General features: G+C 40.0%; 1 protein-coding gene across 2 annotated transcripts in view; it reads left to right on the forward strand.

Moving 5' to 3' along the window:
• The window catches only part of CENPF (centromere protein F), a 61400-nt gene that overhangs the window by 21058 nt on the left and 17414 nt on the right, over window positions 1-22928 (forward strand). For both annotated transcript variants that reach the window (XM_051820555.2, XM_051820556.2), the window contains exons 8-12: window positions 4702-4827; window positions 6178-6306; window positions 8240-8362; window positions 16209-16344; window positions 18643-22028. In XM_051820555.2, the coding sequence (XP_051676515.1) occupies window positions 4702-4827; window positions 6178-6306; window positions 8240-8362; window positions 16209-16344; window positions 18643-22028 (3900 nt within the window). The remainder of the gene's footprint in view (window positions 1-4701; window positions 4828-6177; window positions 6307-8239; window positions 8363-16208; window positions 16345-18642; window positions 22029-22928) is intronic.

A 22928-nucleotide genomic window follows, 5' to 3' on the forward strand; every position in this document is an offset into this window, starting at 1 on the left:
TTTTTTTTTTTTTAGGATTTATTAATTTGAGAGAGTTAGGTAGAGAGAGAGAGATACTGAGCTCACATCTGCTGGTTAACTCCCCAATTGTCTGCCAGGTCTGGGCCATCATGAAGCCAAGAGCCTGGAACTCCATCTAAGTCTTACACATAGATGACAGAGTCCCAAAGAATTGGGCCATCTTCTGCTACTTTGCCAGGCATATTAGCAGGAAGCTGGATCTGAATGAAGTGGAGCAGTCAGGACTGAAACTGGCATTCGTATGGGATACTGGCATTAAGCTATGGTTTAACCTGCTGTACCACAATGCCTGCCTCTCCTTTCTGGTTAGATAACTTTTTTTGGACAGATCTATTTACTGACCACAAATTCTCTTAGATTTCCTTCATTCGAGGATATCTAGATTTCTTCTTCATCTCTAATGCAAATCTGGATTGATAGTTCTTTTCTTTTTGGTGTCATAGTGTTTGTCTTTTGGTCTGTTCCCTTTTCAAATCTGCCTTCTCACTATTCTTCAGAACTTGGTATGTTTGTTTTAATATCCACATTTTTTATTCTTGTTGGGAGGAATAGGGGAAAAAAAAGTATGTCTGTTCCATCTTCCTGGAGGTGAAAGCCAACTTCATTTTTACATATTCTACTGCAGAGAATTTTACACAGAGAAACCTTTTTTTAAATATTTATTTATTTAATTGAAAGGCAGAGTTAGAGAGGAGAGACAGAGATCTTCAATCTGCTGATTCATTCCTCAAATAGCCACAACGACCTGGGTTAGCTGAGGTGGGCTGAAGCCAGGAACTTCTTCCAGGTCTCTCAGGTGCATTGCAGAGGCCTAAACATTTGGGCTATCCTCTGCTGCTTTCCCCGGTGCATTAGCAGGGAGTTGGATCAGAAGTGGACAGCTGGGAATTGAACCAGTGCCCATATGGGATGCCAGCATTGCAGGTGGCAGCTTAATCTGTTATAGCATAACACCAGCCCCCAGAGAAACTCTTGATGAATATTGATTCGGTGGATGAAGGAGCAGTCCCTTCTTTGATTAATATTCCTATTCATGCTGAGTTTGTAAAGGGCCTTTGTTCCTTTATATAGTAAGGATTTGAATTTGAGCCCTGGCTTAGCCACATCCCAGTTGTGTTGCTTTTGGAATTATTACTATCTGAGCTTAATCAATAAACTGATGTTAACAATACCTTTGTCACAGAGTTGTTACATAGATTGCGATATTTTTTGTAAATGCCTCAGCAAATGGTGAACTTACAATAATATTAGATGTTATTATCATAGCTTATTATCAATTTCTTATTTAAGCTGATTTTCAGTTAAATTTTAGTCAAGTAACCATTCCTATGTATAAGAATTATATTTTTCTTATGTTTTCCCTTGTTTTTGTGTGACAAGATCACTAAATCCTGATTCTATGTAACATATTTGATGATGTCTCTTTATATTAGATCATGAATTAAGATTTTTTGCCTAGAACAGTACTGAAAACAAAGCTCTGTCCTATTGGAGGGGTTTCTCCAGGTTCTAAGACTCCTGCTCAGTGTTCTGGATTCTGTTTTTTCCCAGTCAGGTGCAAATTCACCTAGTTGAAAAGTCAGTCTACCTTTCTCCCCTGTGTGCATCTTAAGATTGTCAGATGTTTTGCTGAAATTGATTTCTGTTATTTGTTTTCTGAACTACCATCAAGAATTACCTGTTAAATGAATGTAACAAGAAATCAATACCATATTCTGAAGTGAATGGATAGTATTTTGAGTGTGGGTTTTCCTGAGTGTTTATAATCTGTGTGGGATGTGAGGCTTGAATTCACGTAGAAACAGTGTTGAGCTGGCTACAGACCTGGAGTTCAGCACTCAAATATCACTGATGAAGGACTGAGTCCAGAAAGGGTAAGAGAGTGCCCAGGGTCATGTGTTATAAATTTTCTATGGAGCATTCATGACACCTAGTGGTAAACTGTTCTTGCATGGATAATGCATCACTAATGGTAGGATATCATTTAACAAGATTTTAAATAGAATGTAAAATACTTTCTAAAGGCTCTTTTAAAGCCTACTATGTCTGCTAGGAAAACATTGATTTTGAGATTGGTTTTGGGAATGTGTTGCAGTTTGAAAGAGTACCAGTAGAGGGTGCCAAGGGCTCATTGTGGTTGGATTTTTATTTTTCCTCCTTAGATTTATCAGCCATCAAAATTTTGGACCATTTTTTGGGCAGTGAGTTTTGTTTACTACTTTATCCCCAGTGCCTAGAACAGTATTTGTAATATAGTAGGCTCTTAATAAATAATTGTTGAATTCATATCTATAATTGTTAGAAATAATTTGTAATATTTTTCATTGGGTTTTAAAATTCAGAGACAGCATTCATCCTCTGATTCATTCCTTAAAGGCTTATAATAGCCAAGGCTGGGCCAGGCTGAAGCCAGGAGCCAGGAATTCAATTTTAATCTCCCACATGGGTGGCAAGAACCCAATTACTTGAGCCATCACCAATGCACACTTAGGTATACCTAGTGTGCACATTAGCCAGAAGCTGGCATTGAGAATGTAGCTGGGACTTGAACACAGGCACTCTAATAAGGCATGCAGGCATCCCAAAGTTCAGGCCAAGCCACCAGGCATCCCAAAGTTCAGGCTAAGCCACCACCCAAAAACCTTACCTTTTAATTTGATACTTTAAAAATTTTAGTATTTGTAGAATAGTCATATTTTATGAACACTTTTTTTTTTTTTTTTTTTTTTTTAAGTTTATTTAGTTGAAAGAGAGTTACAGAGAGGCAGAGGCAGAGGCAGAATGAGGAAGAGAAGTTGTCAAACTCTGGTTCACACCCCAAATGGCCACAATGGCTGGAGCTGTGCCGATCCAGAGCCAGGAGCTTCTTCTGGGTCTCCCACATGGGTGCAGGGGCCCAAGGACTTGGGCCATCTTCTGCTGCTTTCCCAGGCTATAGCAGAGAGCTGGGTTGGAAGTGGAGCAGCTGGGACTCGAACCAGTGCCCATATGGGATGTTGGCACTGCAGGCGGCGGCTTTACTCGTTATGCCACAGCGCTGGCCTCTGCTTTTGGTTATTTAATGATTTGTTTCTGACTGATCTTTTAGCAGATTATAAGGTATTTTCATTTCGTCTAGATTCTCAGTTAAATTTCTAATGAATATTAGAAATATTTGGATTGGTTTGTTTATTTTGAAAGAGAGACAGAGAGGGATCTTCCATCTGCTGGTTCATTCCCCAGAGGACTGCAACTGCCAGTACTGGGCCAGGCTGGAGCCAGGAACTTTCTGAGTCTCCCATGTGGGTGACAGGGGACCAAACATCCAAGCTTTTCCCAGGCCATCAATAGGGAGCTAGATTGGAAGTGGATTTGCCAGGATATGAATCGGCTCAGCAGCTCTGCCTACTATGCCACAATACTCCCCCCCCCCCCCAATTTCTAATATTTTTAATAGCTTAAAATCAGTCTCTGAAAGGTATCAGAGAAACACTTCAGCGGAGAGAAGTACCAAATTGAGGCACATTTCATTCGGAGCAAGAAATTTTTCCTCACTAATACAGAGTTGACTTACTACTCTGTGGGTTTTTATAGTGGTTTTATAGGGCGCTTTTGGGATTTAAGCCCATGGAGTCAGGACAGGAACAGATTTCAACACGTAAAGAATTAAGACTATTTTGTGCCAATCTGACTTAGAAGGGAAGTTTAAATTTCTATGTAGTTCTCATTTTAAAAATTATTTTAGGGATAACTGGCTATATAGGAAGACTAGAATGTTCTTTGTGTTGCTTGTGGCAGCTTGGTTAACAACCACAGGTGATACTCTGAACAGTGCTGTGAACTTTCAGAAGTTCAAATTGACATAATTGGACATTTATAGGAAGAAACATTTTAACATTTAAAATTCTCTGTGAAACTCATGCTAGGGGCCAGCACTGTGGCATGATGGGTTAAGCCATGGTCTGTGGTGCTGGCATCCCATATGGGTGCTGGCATCCCATATGGGTGCTGGTTTGGGTCTTGGCAGCTCCACTTCTGATCCTGCTCCTTGCTAATATGCCTGGGAATGCAGTGGAGGATGGCCCAAGTACAAAGGCCCCTGCACTCATGCAGGAGACCTAGATGAAGCTTCTGGCTCTGGGCTTTGGCTTTGGCCTAGCCCTGCCTGTTGTGGTCATTTGGGGAGTGAATCAGTGGATAGAAGATTTCTCTCTTTCTCTAACTCTTTCAAATAAGTAGATATATATTTAGATAAATAAATCTATCTTTAAAAAACCAAAACCTATTATGCTTAAAATAGAGTATCTTATGTGATTATGGACACCCTCTGATTATGTGACAGCCTCTCAGTTAAGTAGGTCAACACAACTGCCTTTTACCTTCTCATTTCTATCAATAAAATATTAGGTAAACCATTAGACATGCTGTGTGGTTTTTCATAGCACAGATTATGAAGTATTATTTAATTGGGCTAATGCTTTACATCCTTACTAATATAAATACACATTTTATATGTGCTAAAAATTATTATAGTGTTTTTAATAGCTGGCTAGTAGTTTTCAGTTCAACTTTTGATAAAATAAAAATACAAAACTAATAAACTTGAAATAGATCTTGGAACTAAGATTTTTATTAAGCATGAAAAGTTTGCTCCTCTTGAATAATTTTTGTTTTGTATTGAACATTTTTATTTGCTATTAGTGTACGACATTGGAACAAAAACTGAAAAAACTGACTGAAGATTTGAGTTGTCAGCGGCAAAATGCAGAAAACGCCAAGTGTTCTCTGGAACAGAAAATTAAGGAAAAAGAAAAGGAGTTTCATGAGGTAAGGTAAATGGATTCATGAGTTTATCTGAAAGGCTTTTGTGAGCATTTCATAGCTTGATCATTTGGAACAAGAGATGGAGAAATTCTGAAGGGGGAATGTTTTGTGAGCTTTATTTTCCTTCACACTTTTATTTTTGTGATTTTTCCATCTTCCAGTCTTTGATTGGAGAATGGAATTAGCATGTTTTCTGGATTGCTTGTGATTTGATAACTGAGTAGGGAAGGGTTGTAGTTCTTTCACACCACTTTCTCTGTTGTGACAAAACCTGTATTAGGTCTACAAGTTGTTTTTAGAAGCTGTGAGATGGCAAATAAACTAAATAAGCAGTCACATGGTGAGGAAAGAAGTTGACAGAAGAATTAGGGCTGAAAGTGGACTGGTAAGTATTGCTGCCAGTTTGATTCTTTGAAGTGAATTAGCCTGAAAGTGTGTCAGATAGATTGAGAAGCTATAACCCCAGGAAGAGTGACTGGAATTGTAACTGGTATCCTTCCATGGTCATCATGGTTAATTGGTGACATCTTTTCATATTTGCTGTCCTCCTATATTTAAGACTATTGGAAGTAGTTTATAGTTTTTGATTTTTTTAAAGTTTATTTCCTGTGAGTGCCGGGGCCCAAGCACTTGGGACTTGGGCCATCTTCTGCTTTCGCAGGCTCATTAGCAGGGAGCTGGATTGAAAGTAGAGCAGCCAGAATTTGAACCTGTGCCCATATAGAATGCAAGCACTGCAGGTGGCAGCTTAACCTGATATGCCACAACACTTGTCCCTGAAGTTTATTTTTAACTGACACATTAAAAAGTGTACATACTCAGGTTACCATGTGATGTTTCCATCTGTATATACACTGTGTAGTGTTCACATCAGAGTAAACACATCTATATCCTCAGTTTTCTTTCAGATGAGAATATTAAAAATCCTTTCTTCCTAAATTTTTGTAAAACAAAATATTCAGTATATTGTCATTGTCTGTGGTCTTCCTACTGGGTTTTGGTATTTTAAACTGTTTTTGAGTGTTTGATTTCTAATTTGAGTTGTGGCTATTGCAGCTTGGCGCTTCTCACTTGGTCCTGATCTTTTCAAGGTAGAGATGAATTATTTAAGGGTGGGGACAGTCTTGTTTCTGTCTCGTCAACTGATGGTCTCCTTCTTCCCTTCTGAACCCTGGTTTTGATTACTAAGACTAGGGTTTAGGCTGATTGTGTTTATCATTAAGTGGAGAGTTGGCTTGGTTTTCTGCTATCTCCTACTCTGATTATGGTGTTGCTTGTTAGGATGTGATTGTCTCACTTTGAAACTCCCGTGTTAGTTTGGTTGGTTTGATGCATGTGTCCTTTGTTTTGTAGGAGCTCAGCCGTCAACAGCGATCTTTCCAAACACTGGACCAAGAGTACACTCAAATGAAAGTGAAGCTCACCCAGGAGCTACAGCAAGCCAAGAAGACTTACAACATCTTACAGGCTGAACTGGAGAAAGTAGGGCGCTCACTTAACTTTTTTCTCTGTAATACTCCCTTCTTTTCCTTATACTTGTTTTTTTGTAGAGCTACAGGAACCTGTGAATACCTTCAAAGAAAAAATGTCTTCATTTTCCTTCCTTATCAAAGTGGAGGGCAAGTACAACTTCCCTGGCTCTTAGTTTTCTTATCTGTAGAAATCAGTGTGTGAGCTACGACTTCAGGTCTGAAGGTCTCTCAAGGTCCCTCATATTCTTGTGGTTGTTGGTCATGTGATCCAATGGGAACTGTTGTAATTTATGTCCCCGAGTAGTTAAAGCACTGAGTAATCAAAGACTCCAAAAGCAGTCTCCTTCAGGTTACTGGCTTTACCTGTCATCTACATGATGTTGGCTAACATTTTACACCTCCAGCCTGGCTCTTGGTGGTGAACTTCAGACTTGCGTGTGTGTACTTGGTAGTCCCCTTGCACAGAAGATACTCCTCAGACTTGACATGCTAATAGTTGGACTCCAGATGTTTTTCTCAAACCTGCTCCTCCCTTAGTCTTCCTCATTTCAGTAAATAGCAGTTCCATTCACCACATTCCTGAGGCCAAAACCTTCATGTCATTTTCAGTTCTTTTTTTTCTTATACCTCAAACTTCATAAAACTGATGACTGCCTTAATTTGTTTACATAAGCATGTATTTGTGTGTGTGTGTGTGTGTGTATGTATGTATGTATATCTGTGTATATGTATGCACATATGAGAGTACTTCAAATTTTTCTTGGGATGGTCAGCATTTTGGCACAGCACTTGTGTGCCCAAGCACTTGTGGCATCTTCTGCTGCCTTCCCATGCACATTAGCAGGGAGCTAGACAGGAAGTAGATCAGCCAGGACTGGAACAGCGCCCATGCTGCAGGTGGTGGCCTTACCTACTACACCACAGTGCCAACCCCAAAGGCTTGATCCTTCTAAAAGGTCTGCAGCACCCCAGGTGGATCTCATCTCCTCATACTCTCCCTGTTCTCTCTATCTGAAGTGCTTGTAAGTAAGGCTGTTCATCTATACAAGTTTGGACTATCTAAATCCATCTAGTAAGGACAGAATGTTCATAGTTTGAGTTTCCTCCAAGGCCTTTAAAGATTTATTTGAAAGGCAGTTAACAGAGAGAGGGAGAGCAGAAATCTTAAATCAGCTGATTCAATCCTCCAAAAGGCCACAATGGCCTGGGCTGAGCCAGGCTGATCCAGAGCCTGGAACTCCATCTGGGTCTCCCATGTGAGTAGCCGGAGCCTAAGCAGTTGGGTCATTATTTGCTGCTTTCCAAGCTACATTATCAGGGAGCTGGATTGGAAGTGGAGCAGGCTCGGTGAGAATTGATGGCCATATGGGCATTGCAGTTGGCGACTTAACCCACTGCACTACAACGTTGACTTCTCTTCTGTTTCTCCCTTTCTATTTCTTTCTTCCTTTCTCTTCTACTCCCTTTGCTTTCCTTCCTTTTTTTTTTTTTTTTTTTCAGAGCAGAGGGAAAGAGAGAAAGCAAGCTCCCATCTGCTGATTTATTTATTTATTTGAAAGGCAGAGTTAGAGAAATCTTCCATCCACTGGTTCACTCCCTAGTTGGCTCCAATGACTGGGCTTGGGCCAGGCTGAAGCCAGGAGCTTCCCTGTTTCCCATATGGGTGCAGGGACCCAAGGAATTGGGCCATCTTTGGCTGCTTTCCTAGGCACATTAGCAAGAAGTTGTATCAGAAGTGGAACACCTGGGACTGGAACTGGCACCCATATGGGATGCTGGCACTGCAGGCAATGGCTTAACCTGTGCCTAAGTGCCAGCCCCTGCATCAATTCTTGTATTCCATATCCTTTTTATTAGTCACAAGTCATTGTTTATTTAAAAAGTAAAGAATGTAAAATGAAACTTTGTGGGTTTTTCTTTTTTTTTTTTCCATTTCATTGTAGGTAACATCAGTAAAGCAAGAGCTAGAAAAGCATTTGGCCGAGTTGAAACAGAAGTTCCTGAGAACTGAGCAGGTGCTGCAGGAGAGTCAGAGCCAGGAGAGTGAGCTGAGGAGAAGCAGTGAGGTGAGTGTGGGGGCAGCAAATATTTCCAACGCTCTGTACAGCACCAAGCATGAAAATTAAAGGAGAATTCCTATACTGTTTGCCAGTAGTTTACCATGGCTATATAGACTTCCATTTGCCAGAAAAGTTAGTATTACAAAGTGTTCTGCACATATATATGGTATAGAATGTGTTTATTTTTTTGCTTTCCATTCTGATGTAATTACTAATATCCATGTAGCTTTTATAGGCAAGCATGACTTTTTTAAAGATTGTTTGACACCACCTGCGAGGTGCAAGGTTGGAAGAATGAAAAGAAGGAATTTTCCAGGTAGAAACAACATGATTGATGGGAGTATTATTTAAAATGCTTTATGGAGGGTTGGCTTTTGAGTTGTCCAGTATTAAAGCCTGTGGAAAAGGGATCAGCACTGTGGCGCCAGCATCCAATATGGGCACTGGTTCAAGGCCCAGCTCCTCTACTTCTGATCTAACTCCCTGCTAATTCACCTGGGAAAGCAGCAGAGATTTGCCCAAGTTCTTGGGCCCCTGCTCCCACGTGGGAGACCCAGAAGAAGCTCCTGGCTTCTGCTTTGGATCGGCTCAGCTCCAGCCATTGCAGCCATTTGGGTAGTGAACCAGCAGGTGGAAGACCTCTCTTTCTGTCTCTACCTCTGTAACTCTGATTTCAAGTAATAAAATAAATCTTTAGGAAAAAAAAAAAAAAGCCCACGGAAAGCCTTAGATGTAAATGAGCAAAATAATGACAGATATGAGAATCTAAAATCTAAAGATTATTATAAAATGTCAGGTAATTGTAATTAAATTACTCTAGCTTCACCAGTGAACATTAATATTGGTGTTCAGCATGTGCAAGCCCCGGTAACATTGTCTTCGGAGATTTTGCTTTTGTCCACAAAATGACAGAGAAGGGCATCCAAATAGCATGGATCTAAGAGGGTTCACTGATAAGATTGTATACACAGTATTTTACTCTGGTTTCTCTTGGCATTTATTTAGTGGCCTGGAGTTGATATTAAAGGGCTTAATTAAGCAATATTTAATAGACTGAAACAGGGGCTGGCACTGTGGCGTATAGCAGGTAGAGCCACCGCCTGCTGTGCTGGCATCCTATATGGGCGCCAGTTCAAGACCCCACTGCTCCTCTTCCGATCTAGCTCTCTGCCTGTGGCCTGGGAAATCAGTGGAGGATGGCTCAAGTCCTTGGACTCCTGCACCTATGTGGGAGCTCCTTGCTCTTGGCCTTGGCTTGGTGCAGTTCCAGCCATTTCAGCCATCTGGGAAGTGAGCCAGCGGATGGAAGACCTCTCTCTCTCTGTAACTCTGCCTTCAAATAAATAAATACAACTTTAAAAAAAATGTATTTATTTATTTGAAAGAGTTAGAGGGAGAGAAATAGAGACAACTTCCATCTGCTTGTTCACTCCCAAAATTGGCCACAACAGCTGGGATGAAGCCAGGAGTCAGGAATTTTATCTGGGTCTCCTGTGTGACTGTAGGGGCTAAAGGACTTGGGCTATCTTCACTGCTTTCCCAGGAGCATAGCATTAGCAGGGGGCTGAATCGGAAGTGGAACAGTCGGAACTTGAACTGGCACCCATATGGGATGCTGGCATTGAAAGCGGCGGCTTAACTTGCTAAGCCATAATCAATTCTCAGACTGAAAGATAAAAAACATATTTTTTGGGTTGGTGTTGTGTGTGCTGGTTTGTGTCCTAGCTGCTCTATTTCTGATCCAACTTCCTGCTAATGGCTTGGGAAAAGCAGTGGAAGATGGTTGAAGTGCTTGGGTCCCTGCCGCCCACATTGGAGACCCAGATAAGGTTCTTGGCTCCTGGCTTTGGCCTGGCACAGCGTTGACCATTGTGGCCATCTGGGGAGTGAACCATCAGTTGGAAGATCTTTCGCCCTCTCCTTCTCTCTCTGTTACTCTACCTTTGAAAAGAAATAAATCTTATAAAATTACATATCTTTAAAATATTTATTTTCATAGATGGAGTTACAGAGAGGAAGGGAACAAGAGAAAGAGATCTTTCATCCAATGGTTCACTTCCCTGATGGCTGCAACGGGATTGGCCAGATCAAAGCTAGGATCCAGAAGCTTCTTTTGAGACTCCCACATGGGTTCAGAGGGGTCTAAGGACTTGCACCATCCTTTGCTACTTTCCCAGGCACATTAGCAGGGAGCTGGATTGGAAGTGGAGCAGCTGGGACTCCAACTCAGATCTGTATAGGATGCCAACATTGCAGGTGGCAGCTTTATCTGGTACGCCAAGATGCTGACTCCTAAAGAATATTTTCTTTATAAAGAGCAGATGTTTATAATAAAGGTGTGGAATGGCTAAGTGTGTTTATCCTCACCACTTTGCAGAGCATAGCTTGCTTGGAAACCTAGCACATCTGTTAGTAGCATAGATGTGACTACTGAGTAGGCTGCACAGGGAAAGTTCTGCTGGAGTCAGGGGCTTTGACTCTATAACCCTCGTGGAGGAAAATTTCACATCAGATGATAGTTTCACCAACAAACCTTTTTAAATGGAAGTGTTTGTTTCAGCAAAACAAATGTTTGCCTTTTGGCCAGTGAGGACCAACCAACAGATGCTTCTGCTAACATTTCCACAGGCAGACTGGCATTGAGCTCTTCCCTCTGTGAGCCTCCCTTTCAGCCAGGAACTCTCCTGTCACTCCAGTGGCTGCCTGGCGGAAATATTTTGTAAGACAATCCTCTAGTTTAGAGGGTCCAAACTCTTTTAAAACTGGTTTCCTGGCCAGGTTGCAGTAGTGGGTGCTTGCAGGTGTTTTTTGAAGATCTGTTCATCCCCTCAAGGTCTGGTTGGTCAACTGTAGGCTGTCCAGTAACTGCAGTGTCTACAGAGTTTCACTTTTCACATAAAGGCATTCATGGGCATACCTAGGGCCTGGGAATGAATTTATTGTTTTTCTTAATTTATGCTTGTGTTTGTATGTGTCATTTAATGAGGATAGAATCAGTATTTCAAAGGGTTTGGCTTATTTTTGCATTTTGAATTGGGGTCAGATAAATTATTTACCTGGTAAGAGTCCTGGTTTAATTTAGTGGTAAAATGGTGGCAGTAGTTTTAGAGGGAGCAAAATCTGAAATGCATTGCTCTTCTGCTACAAGCCTGCTGTGTGACTTTGTCAGTGACTTTGTTTCTGAATCTCCCTGTCATGAATGTGCATTTAGGCACAAATAATGCTTTCTCTCCTTTCCAAGGCTATGTTCATGATTAAATTAAATATCATGTGTAAAGTGCTGAGCCCAAGTTGATTGTTGCTTTGGTCTTTGTAACTGTTAGGATCTTTTGATGTTAAGCATTGCTTGCTGTCACGTACAGATAAAGTCATGACCAGGGAACATTCGAGATGTTTTGTGTTTAAAATTTTGCCCATTCTACTATCCTACCATCTTTCTGTACCTAATACAGATACAGTATTTGTGTCTTTCTGTGCCTAATACAGATATAGTATATAAGTAAATATAAAGTTCCACACACCTGCAAGGATTTGAATAAATAATGTGACAGCTGTCCTTGTCTGTGTCGGGTAAACTAATATACTGCTCACAGTGAGAAATGATAAGTACTGGAAATGTGCTTTAGAGGTCCAATCAAGGATAAAGTTAACATTTAATATCAAAGTGAATGGAGCATCTAGATGAGCTGATCATTCAGCATCGAGTGCCAGCCCCCATAGCATTGAGGTTTGGCGGGGAGATACCATCATTTGATGGACAGGATGAGGGATTGCTTGCTTGGGGACCTTTCCAAGCATAGTACTCTGTGCTACACTAGGTCCTCTAAGGGGCTTAGTTTGGCAAGCAAGAACGATGAGGTGGAAGGGGGAAAACACCTCCTTTGCATCCTACCCTTGTTCACACATATAGACTTCACCCCAGCAAGGGACATATTAAGCTATATTCATGGATGGAATCATGAAATGCCACACAGTAACTGAAATTTGTTTTGTCTGGCCCTAGGAAATGATGCTTCCCTTGCTGCTCCTAAACAGAAGTTGATCTGGGTAGAATTACTTGCTAAGCTCTAATGCTGGCTTGTGGTTATAGGGATTTTTGATGTGTTTTTCCAAAGTAGTGCCCAGTTTTGCAAATCATGTGATGTGGGAGATGCCTAGGAGAATATATCTTTGTATGCTTAACTCATTGTTGATAATGAGCTACCCAATCAAGTCTTAAGTGGCTTTAGCCTTGCAGAAAACTAATTGTTGATGGACGGAAGCCTGCACATCCATTTTCAGATGTTCATTTTCTAAATTCTGGCCTTTTAAAATTCTTGGGTTGGTTATAGCCATGGCATTGTAAGCCTGCTGGATCATCCCAGGATTGGCTGAGTATTTCTTTGTTAGAGGCAAATATTTACGAAGCTAATACGAGACTAGAGAAAGACTTGTTAATCTTCCCATTGAGCTTCCTATTCATTTAAATATCCCCAGTTATGGACAGAGGTGGGTAGAGACCAATAGACTCATGGACATCAATTTCCCCTTCTTTCTGATGTCCTTCATCCCTTTTCTCCTTTGTGTTTTTTTTTAAACCTTCCTGTCAGTTGAGATGTACCCAGTTTTGCACAGTGTCTTCCCAGCTTTGAGTTTTTTTTTTTTTTTTTAAGGTCAGCATATCTTTTAAGTTGTAAAATCCAAAATGCTAAGTTAACCCAGATAATTATATTGTAGTTACTCTTTTATGTTGACCTTGTTCAGCCATTCTTAGCATTGATCATAGAGATGTAGCTACTGTTAAATTTGGGGGAGAAATACTACCACTAATGCTTCTTTACCCTTGTCAAAGCACTTTAAAGTGTTTTCCTTTCACATCTGTGATCTCATTTGAAAAGTGATTATTCTTAGTCTGAACAAAAAAAATTATAGTTTCTATAGTTTAATGATTTTTAAATCAATAACACTGTGGTACCTTTAATGATCATTCCTTGCAGAATTTAACACTAACTTGTGTATTAGCCACTCAGTCTTAAGATCAACTGGAGCAGCTCTTTAGTTCTGATTGATATCTTAATTTGATAGCACGTCAGTTTAGCTGGGGAAGGGAGACAGGATTAGGACACAGGAGGCTGAGAAGTATAATAACTACAACAGGTTCTGTCTTCTTTTAATGATGAAATGAATGTATATACATGAGCACAGCAGCTGCCAGCAAGTTTTCAAGTACGTTGTACTAGCCAGATTCTCCCTCTTCTTGAATTTGGCTTAGCTACATCAGTACCCATCTGCTGGTAGTAACCAGACTGATAATTGAAGGCAGACTTCCAACAAACATTGCCAGGGCCATCTGTTTTCTAACAGTGCAGTAGGGTTTTGGAGGATGGGTCTTAATTGTTTCTTCAAGATTTAACATATTCTCCCTATTTCTCAGAGAGGTATTTGTGGTATTTTTGAAATGCAGTTTTAAAAATAGTTAACCTTGTGAATATTTGTTCCCCTCAAGAATCTGAGGCTCTTGGTTTTGTTTGCTTGTAATGATGTGTGCCAGCTCCCTGTGATCCAATGTGGGACATGTAATAAAGGTTAAGATATTACTTATCAGTGATTAAAATTAATGGTAGTTTCAAGTGTGAATAGAATATTTATAATGTTTAGTATGTGAGTCTTATGTGGTTAATAAGCAAAAGTTTTTATTTGCCATGTTAATACAGCTTGGTTTTAAGATTTAGAAAAATATACGGATCTCCCTACAAAATACAATGGAATTGCATATGTAACTCTGTTACCTTGTTATTGAACACTCATGCCTGATATGGACTTAATCAGATACCCACAGAAGTCGTTTGCACTGTGAAAGTTCAGATTTCCCATCTAGTGTTAATTCTTTCTTTGTGGTCCAACCCACTGATTTCCCATAACACATTGAATGTTTATTTAGTATTTAGCACATCCTGGTATTTACTAAATGATCTGTTTCACATCAGTCTTCAGTGGAGGGCACCTACCTTGAGGTCAAAGATACTTTCATATTTGCATTTTCATAATGCATATTCCTAGTATTTCATTATAGATTAAAAAATATTTATTTGAAAATCAGAGTGACAGAGAGGAGAGAGATCTTCCCTCTGCTAGTTTACTCCCCAAATTCTTGTCCTTTTTTTTTTTTTTTTTTGACAGGCAGAGTTAGACAGTGAGAGACAAGAGAGAAAGGTCTTCCTTCTGTTGGTTCACCCCCCAAATGGCCACCACGGCTGTGCGCTGTGCCAATCCAAAGCCAGGAGCCAGGTGCTTCCTCCTGGTCTCCCATGCAGGTGCAGGGCCCAAGCACTTGGACCATCCTCCACTGTCCTGGACCACAGCAGAGAGCTGGACAGGAAGAGGAGCAATGGGACAGAACCAACGCCCCAACTGGGACTAGAACCTGAAGAACCGGCGCTGCAGGCAGAGGATTAGCCTAGTGAGCTGCGGTGCCAGCCACTCCCCAAATACTTGTAACAGCTGGAGCTAAGGCTAGGCTAAAGCCAGGAGCCAAGAACTCAGTCTGATCTCCCACCTAGGTGGCAGGAACCCAAGCACTTGGGTCATCATCTGCTGCCTCCTAGATGCATTGGGAGGAAGCAGGATGGGAAGTGCAGAGTAGACAGGACTTCCAATATGGGATGTGAGTGTCTCAAGCAGTAGCCTAACCTTCTGTACCAAATCACCCACCTCATTGTAGATTTTCTTGATAAACATTCATTGAAGATAATTTAGGACATAATGATGCCCCCATAACTGAATCTTAAGATGATTTTGCAATAAAAAGTAAAATCTTGTTATGTGAATGTTTTTGTTAACACGTCAAAGTTTTGCAAATTTATGGTCACTCATTCAAATCTGATGGGAACTTGGAGCTTTTGTTGTTGAAGATCTTATAATTAGGATTTTTCTTCTGTGTCTCTTTAACAGGCGTATGGGCAACCAGAATATTCAGATATACATTTTTTGAAGGAAAAGGATTATTGTCAGATTTGTATTTTGTGTTTTTGCTTTGACTTCTATTCATACCATTATTTAAGACTCTCTGGCTTAATTAGATATTCAGAAGGAAAGGGAGGGGCAGGCATTTGTCTTAGTGGTTAAATTGCCCATTGGGACACCTGCATCCCATATTATAGTGCTAGGATTTAAGGCCGCACTCTTATTCTAATTCAGCTTCCTGTTAACATGTGCCCTGGGAGACACAGGTCAAATAGTTGGGTTCCTGTCACCCCATGTGGGAGACCTGGATGGACTTCTTGGCTCTTGGCTTAGGACTGGCTCAGCCTTGGCTGTTGCAGGAGTGAACCAACAAATGGGAGATATCTGTCTTCCTTTCCCTTTCAAAAGTAAATTAAGAGCAGTAACAAAAAATAGTGTGCCATTCCTCCCTTAGACATATAAACAACTCTACTAGGGACCCTTGTTAAAACATAAGTCGTGGGCCGGTGCTGTGGCTCAATAGGCTAATCCTCCGCCTAGCGGCACTGGCACACCGGGTTCTAGTCCCTGTCGGGGCACCAGATTCTGTCCCGGTTGCCCCTCTTCCAGGCTAGCTCTCTGCTATGGCCAGGGAGTGCAGTGGAGGATGGCCCAAGTGCTTGGGCCCTGTACTCCATGGGAGACCAGGATAAGCACCTGGCTCCTGCCTTCGGATTACTGCGGTGCACCGGCCGCAGCGCGGCGGCCATTGGAGGGTGAACCAACGGCAAAGGAAGACCTTTCTCTCTGTCTCTCTCTCTCTCTGTCCACTCTGTCTGTAAAAACAAACAAACAAACAAAAAAACAAAAAACACATAAGTCGTCATTGGGGAGCATTTCTTTGTTTGTAATGGAGTGAATATGGTTGTAGGACATGAAGAAGGAAAATGGCCTCCTGAAGAGCCAGTCTGAGCTGCGGGCCCGAGAAGTCTGCCACCTGGAGGAAGAGCTCAAGAAGGTCAAAGAGTGTTTAAAACAGAGCCAGAGTTGGGCAGAAGAGATCAGAGGTACGGAAACTTAGTATTTTAGAGTTGACTATGAGCTTTTACTCCTGTGAAGGACGATGGGTAGCGTTAGCACATTAGAGAAACTTCTTCAAATTTTCCACATATTCACCCATAATGTTTAAAATTGATGTGGAGAGTTTTCCCTCTTCTACTTTTTAGATTCCAGAGTGATAGTTGGACATACTTTAATTGGGACATATTGAGTCCTAAAATGTCTGGTTTTCAGCACTTTGAAACCAGAAGGGTAAATATTTTCCACACAAAGCTAAATTGTCATTCTGTCTCTCACCCGAGAGTGCTGTTCTTTGGGTCTCAAGTGTGTTTGTTGGTTATATCCAGACAGCTCATCTTACTCATTACTGTTTCCCTTATAATGGAAAAACCTTATATTAAATGTGTGCTTTCTAAGCTCTTAATGACCATTGCTTTTTGGTGACTTGCTTGACTGAATGATTTTATTATCATACTTTACAGCCAGAGAATTACGCTATATGCACCAGATGACTCCACCAGTCATCCCATATTTATTTATTTATGCCATATGTCTTTATGTTACATTGATATTCGTACCTGGAGTATTTGTACATCTAGGATTTCTTTTAACTCTGACCTGTGAAATGTGTGCCACGTTTCTTTATTTTAAAAATTTTAGTCTCTAAGGCAGCTTTCAGTTTTTCCATGGCAACAGACAGAAATGTCAGTTTTTAGTTCTTTGAAGGAATGGCTGGGAAATTATTAAGTATTGGTCACCAGTGTCTTGTTTGAGGTCCTCACAAGTGAAGCAGATTGAAGCCCTGGTGACAGTGTTTTATTAATTCTGCACCTCTCAGTGGTGGATTGAGATTAGTAGATTAGAAACCTGTATTGTTTTCCACTCATTGTGACATCTGAGATCATCATGCAAACCACCTATATCATTTATGCTTGACGTTCTCAAGTTGTACTCTCCCCTGATATACTTGAAGAATATGAAACCTTCTCCTAACTCTTGAATGAAAACATTGCAGTTGTTCCTGACTGGGAAGGTCTTGTGGATAGAGGAGAATCACTGGGTAGAAAACAGGGTGTTCATAGAGCTTGAAGAAACTTCCAGATGTTTCTCATATTCAGACAGCATCCCTACTCTGAGGGGGTGGGATATGGGTGATACTGTTCAAGAATACTCAAATGTAGAACTTAGCTACTGATATGTAGTATTATGGATTTTTGGCTAAAGTGGTGGAAGAGCTGTTTCCTTTTCTGAGACATGAGAATTACTCCAGAAGTGGGGCTAGCTTTTGGCCTATTGATTAACATGCCCATATACCATATTAGAGTACCTGGTGGGAGTCGCAGCTCCACTCCTGATTCCTGCTACTGCTCACCTTGGCAGGTAGCAGCTAATGGCTCTGGTAGTTGAGTCTCTGCCATCTATGTAGGAGACCTGGGTTAATTAAGTTACCAACTCCTAGACATTTGAGGGAGGGAATCAGTGTATAGGAACTATGTCTACCTGTCTCTGCCTTCAAATAAATGAAGAAAGAAAATATCTTAAAGAGAATTGCTGCAGAGACAAATAGAATATTCCCACTTTGGCAATGTTCTTGTCCTAGTTTCCTCTTTTTGAATAAATATTCCCAAAGAAATGAAAAATACACAAATGTAAACATAACCAAAGAAAAAGAAAAGAAAGTTCCGGGTGCTTAAGAAAATAATCCCTTGGTATTTTATACAATAACATTTAAGCTCCTAGGAAGAAGATTAACAAATATATTACTTCCTTAAAGTTACCCATTTTGTTAATTTATTAAAAGAAAATTTATTAGAAAGGCAGGGGAGGGGAGTAGGCAGAGACACAAGAAGGTCTTTCATCCACTGGTTCAGTCCACATATGGCTTCAATGGCCAAGGCTAGGCCAGGCTGAAGCCAGTAGCCAGCAGTTCCATACTGGTCCCTCACAGGTGTGTAGGGGCCCAAGTAGTTGGTCCATCTTCTGCTGCTTTCCCAGATGAATTAGCAGAGAGCTGCGTTGGAAGTGGAGCAGCTGGGACTTGAACTGGCAATCATATGCGATGCTGGTGTTGCAGGCAGTGGCTTAACCTGCTACACCACAACCACGACCCCATAGTGACTATTTTTGTTGCTCTCTGTAAGTTTGAATAACTATTAGGTGATCACAGTAGCACCCAGGGAATAATGCTGATTTTATAGGGCTTCAGGAGATGTTACTTTTTGGGACTTTTCTCTTTTTTTGAGAGCTTAGAATTCTAGTAGAGTAAATATTTCTTTAAAACTTTGACTGCTTTTGTTTTTTAATAGCCAAGAATGCCTCTCAGGAAACTGTGATAAAAGATCTTCAAGAAAAAATAAATCAGCAGGAAAATTCCTTGACTTTGGATAAACTGAAGCTTGCCTTGGCTGATCTGGAAAAGCAGCGAGATTGTTCTCAAGACCTTTTGAAGAAAAGAGAACATCACATTGAACAACTGAATGATAAGCTAAGCAAGCTAGAGAAAGAGTCCAAAGCTTTGTTGAGTGCTTTTGAATTAAAAAAGAAAGAATATGAAGAATTGAAAGAAGAGAAAACCATGATTTCTTGTTGGAAAAGTGAACATGAGAAACTTTTAACTCAGATGGAATCAGAAAAGGAAAGCTTGCAGAGTAAAGTCAGTCACTTAGAAACCTGCCTGAAGACTCAACAGATAAAAAGTCATGAGTATAATGAGAGAGTAAGAACACTGGAGATAGAAAGAGAAAACCTAAATGTTGAGATCAGAAACCTTCACAATGTGATAGACAGCAAGTCTGTGGAGATAGAGACTCAGAAACAAGCTTATGTAGAATTACAGCAGAAGGCCGAATTCTCTGATCAAAAACATAAGAAGGAAATAGAAAATATGTGTTTGAAAATGGCTCAGCTTACTGGGCAAGTTGAAGATCTAGAACACAAACTTCAGTTATTTTCAAGTGAAATAAAGGACAAAGACCAGTGTTACCAAAGATTGCATGCTGAGTATGAGAGTCTTCAGGATTTGCTAAAGTTCAAAGATTGTTCTCTCACAACAAATGAGGACCATCAGAGAAGTCTTCTGGCATTAGAACAGCAGCCTGCAGTGAATAAGTCCTTTGAAAATGTAATGGGAGAACAAAGAAGCATGCCTTCTGAAAGGAGTGAATGTCAATTACAAGCAGACCAAAGTCTCAAAAATTCACACATTTTAGAAAATGAGGTTGTTTCACTTGAATTTTCATTAGAGTCTCAAAAGCAGATGAACTCAGATCTGCAAAAGCAGTATGAAGAGTTGGTGCAAATCAAAGGAGCAAAAGAAGAAAAGCTCAGTGAAACAGAACCGATGCATCAGAGCTTTGTGGCTGAAGAAAGTCAGCATGTTAGTAAGTTACAAGAAAACACTTCTTGTCATCAGACTGTTGTTGCAGAAACTTTAGTTGCTTTTGCAAAGAAGGAAAGAGAGTTGCAACTTTTGAATGAAAAATTAGAAACTGAGCAAGCAGTGATTGAAGAATTGAAAAAGAGCAACCATTTACTTGAAAACTCTCTAAAGGAGCTGCAGCTTTTATCTGAAACCCTCAACTCAGAGAAAAAGGAAATGAGTTCTGTCATTGCTCTAAATAAAAAAGAAATTGAAGTGCTGACCCAGGAGAATGAAACTCTCAAGGAAATTAATGCAACCTTAAATCAAGAGAAGATATTCTTATTCCAAAAAAGTGAGAGTTTTTCAAACTGTTTAGAGGAAAGAGAGAAAAGCCTTTCGGAGTTAGCTGCTCAGTACCAGCAAGAAAGACTTATTTTATTTCAGAGATGTGAAGAAACTGAAAATAGATTTGAAGACCTTAGTGTAAACTACAAAGCAGCACAAGAAAAGAACTCTAAATTAGAATCCTTGCTAAATGAATGCACTAGTGCCTGTGAACATAGAGAAGATGAATTGAAACAGCTGAAGGACACAGTCATGAAGGAACACCAAGAAATCTTAACGAAATTGGCTTCTGCTGAAGAAAGAAACCAGAAACTGGTACTTGAGTTGGAGATGGTGGAGCAGAATCTGAGATCTGAGATAACAGATATCCAAAACCATTCCAAGGGGGAGGCTGATGGATTAAAGCAAGAAATCATGATCTTAAAGGAAGAACAAATTAAGATGCAAAAGGAAGTTAATGACTTGCTACAAGAGAATGAGCGGCTGATGAAGTTAACAAAGCCTAAGCATGAGCATCAAAATCTAGAACTGGAACTAGTTAGGAATTCTATGAAAGAGAGAGAGAACGAGGTAAATAACTCTAGTTTTCAGCTTCCAATGGATCTTGAGCTGAAAGACATTCCTCCAGGCAGCGTAGACAGTTATAACACACAAATGGTACAATTAGAGGCTATTATAAGAAATATGGAATTAAAGCTTCAGCAAAGTGAGAAGGAGAAAGAGTGCCTGCAGCATGAATTACAGACAATTAGAAGAGAAATGGAAGTTGGAAATTTGCAAGGCAGTCAGTCACAAGAAATTAGTGGCCTTCAAGACTGTGATGCAGATGCAGAAGGAAAGTATATTTCAGTGCTCCATGAGCTGTCAACAAGTCACAGTGACAATCCACACCTTCAGTGTTCTCTGCAGACAGCAATGGACAAATCAGCTCAACTGGAAAAAATGTGTGAAATGTTGCAGGTTGGGAAACCTCAACTGGTATCAGAGCTGAATGATTCAAGATCAGAATGTACCATAGCAGCTAGTAAAATGGCAAAAGAGGCAGAGAAACTAGTAAGTGAAGATAAAATATTGAACAATGTAAATGGTCTTCAAGGTGAGTTAGTGAAAGAAAAGCCAGAAGGTGAATTTGGTGAACAACAAAATGAGCAGAAATGTGTGTGCTTGACTCCTTTGGATGATAGCAGTTCCTGTGAGAGCATGCCATTGTCTAGCAAAGAAATTCGAATACACTTTGCTGAATTGCAGGACATATTCTCATCTCCACAAAGGGAAAAGAGAATTTCACATGATCATATCTGTCAAATGAAATCTAAGATGTCAGAACTCCAGTCGTGCGTTGACCCATTAAAGATAGAAAATTCTGTGTTGTTGATGAATCTGAGAAACTTTCAAGGTGACCTAACAAAGGAGATGAAGCTGGGACCTGAGGAGAGGTCCTTGATTTGTAACAGCCCTAGTCTTAGCAATTTTGGAGAATCCTCTTTTTACAAAGATCTTTTAGAACAGACAGGAGAGTTGTCTCTTTTGAATAATTTGGAAAGGAGTGTTTCAGCAAGCCAGTCAAATGTAGATGAAGTATCTTGCAGCAGTGTTCAGGAGAACCTGACCGTGGGAGAGATCCCCTTTGCCCCAGTGAAGACTGTTGAAGAACTTGAGACACTTTGTCACTTGCACTTGCAGTCCCTCAAGAATCTGGAAGAAAAAATCAAAAGTCAAGGGGTTATGAAAAATAAGGAAATTCAAGAGCTTGAACAGTTACTGAGTGCTGAAAGAAAAGGGCTTGCCTGCCTTAGGAAACAATATTTGTCAGAAAATGAACAGTGGCAGCAGAAGCTGACGAATGTGACTTTGGAGATGGAGGCTAAATTGGCCGCAGAAAGGAAGCAGACAGAGCACCTGTCCCTTGAGCTTGAAGTTGCACGACTTGAGCTACAAAGGCTGGATTTAAGTTCTCGATCCTTGCTTGGCACTGACCTAGAAGATGTAAGTACCTGGGATTTACATGCTATTTCTTTGTTTATGCAACTAGTATGCACTCAATAAATGTTTGTTGAATTGAAGTCTACATGAAATCTAAATTGAAATATTTTTAGTGTTTAAGAAAATAAAAATGTTTTTAAAGTGAACTTGGGAAAATGAGTAACATTATTTGAGAAATAGAATGTGGATTTTCACTCTGAGTTAAAGCACACAAATAGTAAATTAAGAGCTTTTGAGTAGTGTGTGATGTTTTAACCTCTTGTCCTTTTCAGAGGTAGTATAATAGCATTACAGTTATGAAATTAAATATAGGAGACTTTATATATTACTGAACATTTTTAAAGATTTATCTGTTGAGACTTTTTTTTGCTTGAGTATATAGCTGATGAGTTGCTTATAATTTTGTCCTTTCTAGTCTATCAACTTAACTGGTAATAATAATAATATTAATAATACTTTTCCATGTGTGGGTCTCATTTGATCCTCTGTAAGTTAAGGAGGATATGATTGTCATGATGATGTGGCAGACACAAACACAAATCCCTTTTTATAGATGAGAGGAAAGTGAGACTCAAATTTATCCAATGTGTAATTTATCTAAGAATGTACATAAATGCTGCATTGTTGATTAAGTCTCCTGAGAATCTGCTCATGAAACTTTCTTTAAAGACTATCGTGATTATTATGATTACTGAAAATGGAAGGTGAATGTTTTATATGGAATTTTTGGCCTCTTACTTGATAATCTTGAAAATTTTTCTAGTAAGGAAAAAATATGAAAATTAAGCACATTGCAATTTAATTGATAAAATAATTGATCTAAAGGATTATCTTCATGATGAATACTTTACCCAGTGCCTTTTGGAGGAACCTGTTGTGTTGAATATTTAAACAGAGAGAGAG

Source organism: Oryctolagus cuniculus, chromosome 13 (genome assembly GCF_964237555.1).
Source record: "Oryctolagus cuniculus chromosome 13, mOryCun1.1, whole genome shotgun sequence".
NCBI lineage: Eukaryota > Metazoa > Chordata > Mammalia > Lagomorpha > Leporidae > Oryctolagus > Oryctolagus cuniculus.